The sequence below is a fragment of the Arachis ipaensis genome, chromosome B02 (assembly GCF_000816755.2).
Source record: "Arachis ipaensis cultivar K30076 chromosome B02, Araip1.1, whole genome shotgun sequence".
Taxonomy (NCBI): Eukaryota; Viridiplantae; Streptophyta; class Magnoliopsida; order Fabales; family Fabaceae; genus Arachis; species Arachis ipaensis.
In genome coordinates, this window is record NC_029786.2 from 67,002,927 (window position 1) to 67,008,687 (window position 5,761).

Consider the following 5,761-nt stretch of genomic DNA (forward strand, 5'->3'; position numbering starts at 1 on the left):
ACCACTGTGCTTAAGTTAGCTCATGGATACTCTTCTGCTTGCCCCAATCTCCTCCCAAGTAGTGCTTCACTCTATGACCATTTACTTTGAAGGTTTGCTTAGAAGCTTCATCTAAGAGCTCAACATACCCATGTGGAGAAACTTTTGTCACCAAGTAAGGACCAGTCTATTTTGATCTCAACTTCATAGGGAAGATCCTTAGCCTTGATCTCAACTTCATAGGGAAGATCCTTAGCCTTGAATTAAACAAAAGGACCTTCTGCCCTAGTTCAAAGATTTGCAATCCTTTTGTCATGCCACCTCTTAGTCCTCTCTTTATATATTCTAGCATTCTCATAGGCTTCTAATCTGAATTCTTCCATTTCATTGAGTTGTAATAGCCTTTTCTCCCCTGCTATTTGAGCTTCAAGATTAAGAAACTTGGTAGCCCAAAAGGCTTTGTGCTTTAGCTCTGTAGGAAGATGGCACGTCTTGCCATACGCAAGCTGATATGGAGACCTTCCAATGGGTGTCTTGAATGCTGTTCTATAAGCCCATAGTGCATTATCCAGCTTTCTTACCCAGTCCTTCCTAGTAGCTCCAACTGTCTTCTCCAATATCCTCTTAAGCTCTCTGTTTGATATTTTAGCCTGACCACTAGTTTGTGGGTGGTATGGTATTGCAATTTTGTGAGTCACTCTATACCTTTGGAGGAGGGTATTCAAGTATTTGTTGCAGAAATGACTACCCTCATCACTTATCAAGCTTCTTGGCACACCAAACCTAGTGAAAATATTTCTTCTGAGGAATTGGAGAACTACATTAGCATCATTGGTGGTGGTGGCAATAGCTTCCACTCATTTTAAAATATAGTCCACTACCACAAGTATGTATTTGTTTGAATATGATGGAGGAAATGGACCCATGAAGTCTATTCCCCGCACATCAAACAATTCTACTTCCAGAATATACTTTTGAGGCATCTCGTTCTTTCTTGACAAATTTCCCACTCTTTGACATGCATTGCAATACTTCACAAACTCCCGTGCATCTTTAAAGATTGATGGCCAATAGAATCCACTTTGAAGTACTTTTGTAGCGGTCCTTTCTCCTCCAAAGCATCGCCCATAGCTTGATATGACACTGTCATAGGATATCCTTGATTTCCTCCTCAGCCACACACCTTCTAATTATTCTATCTTAACACCTTTTGAATAAAAAAGGTTCATCCCACAAGAATTGTTTAGCATCATTTAAAAACATTTTGACTTGTTGCTTTGTATATTCTGGTGGGATTTTCCTTCCTACCTTGTAGTTTGCAATGTCTGTAAACCAAGGTGCTTGATGGATCATCAAGAGGTGTTCATCAGGAAACTTCTCATTCATAGGAGGTGAAAGGTCTTGGTTGCTTTCTTATCGGAGCCTTGACAAATGATCTACCACTTGATTTTCAGTTCCATTTTTATCTCTAATTTCTATGTCAAATTCTTGTGGAAGAAGGACCCATTTAATGAGCCTAGGCTTTTGATGAGCAGATAATTTATACGCTTTTTGGCATTGTTTTTAGTATGTTTTTAGTATATTTTAGTTAGTTTTTATTATGTTTTTATTAGTTTTTAAATAAAAATCACATTTATAGACTTTACTATGAGTTTGTGTGTTTTTCTGTGATTTCAGGTATTTTCTGGCTGAAATTGAGGGACCTGAGCAAAAATCTGATTCAGAGGCTGAAAAAGGACTGCAGATGTTGTTGGATTCTGACCTCCCTGCACTCGAAGTGGATTTTCTGGAGCTAGAGAAGCCCAATTGGCACGCTCTCAATTGCGTTGGAAAGTGGACATCCTGGTCTTTCCAGAAATATATAATAGTCCATACTTTGCCCGAGATTTGATGGCCCAAACCAGCATTTCAAGTTAGCATAGAAATTCGGGCGTCAAAACGCCAGAACTGGCATAAAAGCTGGAGTTAAACGCCCAAACTGGCACAAAAACTGGCGTTTAACTCCAAGAAAAGCCTCTACACATGAAAGCTTCAACACTCAGCCCAAGCACACACCAAGTGGACCCTGAAGTGGATTCTGCATCATTTACTCATTTCTGTAAACCCTAGGTTACTAGTTTTCTACAAATAGGACCTTTTGCTGTTGTATTTTACACACTTGATCATACTTGGATCTTGGTTCTTCTGGTTCCCTCTCTGGGGCTGAAGCCAATGATCACCATGATCACTTTTGTATTTTTAACGGTGGAGTTTCTACACACCATAGATTAAGGTGTGGAGCTCTGCTGTTCCTCATGAATTAATGCAAAGTACTATTGTTTTTCTATTCAATTCAAGCCTATTTCTGTTCTAAGATATCCATTCGTTCTTCAACATGATGAATGTGATAATCCGTGACATTCATCACCATTCTCACCTATGAACGCGTGCCAGACAACCACTTCCGTTCTACATGCAAACAAGCTTGAGTGTGCATCTCTTGGGTTTCTAATCTAAGATTAGAACCTTCATGGTATAGGCTAGAATCAATTAGGGGCCATTGCTGAGATCCGGAAAGTCTAAACCTTGTCTGTGGTATTCCGAGTAGGATCAGAGAAGGGATGACTGTGACGAGCTTCAAACTCGCTAGTGTTGAGTGTAGTGACAGACGCAAAAGGATCAATGGATCCTATTCCAACATGATCGAGAACCAACAGCTGATTAGCCATGCGGTGACAGCGCATTTGGAACCTTTTCACTAAGAGGACGGGAGGTAGCCATTGACAACGGTGAAACCCAACATAAAGCTTGCCATGGAAAGGAGTATGAATGATTGGAAGAAGGCAATAGTAAAGCAGAGGTTCAGAAGGAACAATGCATCTCCATACTCTTATCTGAAATTCTTACCAATGAATTGCATAAGTATCTCTATCTTTATTTTATGTTTTATTCATATTTTAATTATCAATTCTCCATAACCATTTGAATCTGCCTAACTGAGATTTACATGATGACCATAGCTTGCTTCAAGCCGACAATCTCTGTGGGATCGACCCTTACTCACGTAAGATTTATTACTTGGACAACCTAGTGCACTTGCTGGTTAGTTGTGCGGAGTTGTGACAAAGAGTTGAGATTACAATTGTGCGTACCATGATGTTGGCGTCATTGATGATCCCAATTTCGTGCACCAAGTTTTTGGCGCCATTGCCGGGGATTGTTCGAGTTTGGACAACTGACGGTTCATCTTGTTGCTCAGATTAGGTAATTTTATTTTATGTTTAAGCTTTTTACCTTTTAATTTTCGAAAAATTTCAAAAAAAAATTTGTATTTCTATTTTGTTCTTCAGACCTTTTAAGAATGAATTCTAGAGTTTCATGATGATTTGTTGAAGTCTGGCTGGCTGAGAAGCCATGTCTAATCTTTTGGACCGAGGTTTCAACTTATCATCACAAGGGCTTATTGATTTCTATCAATCTTGCTGTTGAACGTAATAATTTGCTAAAGCTTGGCTGGCCATTGGCCATGTCTAGTGTTTTGGACCGAAGCTTTCACTGAAAGCTTGGCTGGCTAGTAAGCCATGTCTAATTCCTGGACCGGAGTTTTAGACTAACATTGCATGATTCTTGGAATTCTCATTAAGATTTTTGAAGTCCTTTTTTTTTCTTTTTTTTCCACTTAATTTTCGAAAAAAAATTACAAAAAATTTTTAAAATCTTAAAATAAAAAATATTTTATGTTTCTTGTTTGAAGTCTAGTGTCTAATTTTAAGTTTGGTGTAAATTGCATGTCTTTATTCTTCTAATTTTAGAAAATTACATGCATTATGTTCTTCATTGATCATCAAGTTATTCTTGATGATTTTCTTGCTCTGATCTTTAAATTCTCTTGCTTTGTGTCTTTTGTTGTTTCTCATATGCATTTTCAAATTGTTATAGTCATTAGTATACAAAATTCTAAGTTTGGTGTCTTGCATGCATTTTTGATTTAATCTTAGTTTTCCATGATTAGTTGCATTTTGATTATTTCTCATCATTAAAAATTCAAAAAAAATTTTCAAAATTATGTCTTTTCAAGTCAATAATACAGAGAATTGAAGATTAAGAACATGCAGCAGAGGAATTACACAGAAAAAGCTGGGCGTTCAAAACGCCCAGTGAAGAAGGAAAACTGGCGTTTAAACGCCCTGGCTGGGCGTTAAACTCCCAAAAAGGTAGTATTTTGGGCGTTAAATGCCATAATGGATACCATTCTGGGCGTTTAACGCCAGGATGGAACAAGAGGTAAGATTTTGTTTTTAATTCAAACCTTTTTTCAAATATTCATAATTTTTCAAAATCAAACTTTTTCAAATCATATCTCTTCAATCATATCTTTTCAAAATCAATTTCTTTCCATTTTTTAAATTATTATTATTTTCGAAAATCCTTGCTACAAATAATGATTTATTTCAAAATTTTCAAGTTGTTACTTGCCTATTAAGAAAGGATCAAATTTTAATTCTAGAATCATATCTTTTAATTTCCTGTTAGTCAAGTAATCAACTTTAATTTTAAAAATTTCTCCTTTTAATTTGATTCTCAATCATATCTTCTCAATCATATCTTTTCAATCACATCTTTTTCAAAATTAATTTTCAATCATATCTTTTTGATTTCTAATTTCAAAATCTTTTCCAAAAATCACTTAATTTCTTTCCCAATCTTAGTTTTCGAAAATTATTTACCAAATTTTCAAAATTTCTTTTAATTATTTCAAAATCCTTTTACTTTAATTTCGAAAATTCTTCCCCTATTCTCAAATCCTTCTATTTAAAGGACAAACACTTCTCCACTATCAGCAATTCGAACTCTGTCCCTCTTGATAAGTTCGAATTCTCTCTTCTCTACCTCATCCTTCTATTTTATTTTCCTCTGACACCTCAAGAAATCTCTATACTGTGACATAGAGGATTCCATGTTTTCTTCTCCTCTCTTTTCATATGAGCAGGAGTAAGGACAAGGGCATTCTTGTTGAAGCTGATCCTGAACCTTAAAGGACCTTGAAGAGAAAGCTAAAAGAAGCTAAAGTATAACTCTCTATAGAGGACCTAACAAAAACTTTCAAACAAGAAGAAGCCATGGCAGCCGAAAACAACAACAATGCCAACAATGCAAGGAAGGTGCTTGGTGACTTTACTGTACCTACTCCCGACTTCTATAGGAGAAGCATCTTAATCCCTACCATTGGAGCAAACAACTTTGAGCTTAAGCCTCAATTAGTTTCTCTGATGCAACAGAATTATAAGTTTCATGGACTTCCATTGGAAGATCCTCATCAATTCTTAGCTGAATTCTTGCAAATCTGTGACACTGTCAAGACCAATGGGGTTGATCCCGAGGTCTACAAGCTTATGCTTTTTCCCTTTGCTACAACATTGTCACTAACGTTGAAGCAACCACACAACCCCCAAGAGTCACCTTAACTTCCACGTTAACTTGGTTAACGTGGAAGCTAACGATGAGAAATGAAGGATGAGCCAACGTTAGTGACACTCAACATTGTCACTAACGTTGGGATGGCTAAAAGATGGCCACGTTAGAAGCCACATTAACCTAGTTAACGTGGACTCTAAAGTGAGACCTAGGGACACATTAGAACATTAGTGACAATGTTGAATGTCACTAACGTTCTCGAAGGATGGCAAAGGCCACGTTAGAAGCCACGTTAACCTAGTTAACGTGAGCTTTAACGTGAAGCAAGAAGGGGCACACTGGAACGTTAGTGACAATGTTGAGTGTCACTAACATTGGCTCAACTTCT

General features: G+C 37.1%; 1 protein-coding gene across 1 annotated transcript in view; it reads right to left on the reverse strand.

The window, feature by feature from the left end:
- Positions 270 to 5,761, reverse strand: part of LOC107627326 — a 53,760-nt gene continuing 48,268 nt past the window's right edge. The window contains exon 2 of the mRNA XM_016330171.1: positions 270 to 684. Within this exon, the coding sequence (XP_016185657.1) occupies positions 270 to 684 (415 nt within the window). The remainder of the gene's footprint in view (positions 685 to 5,761) is intronic.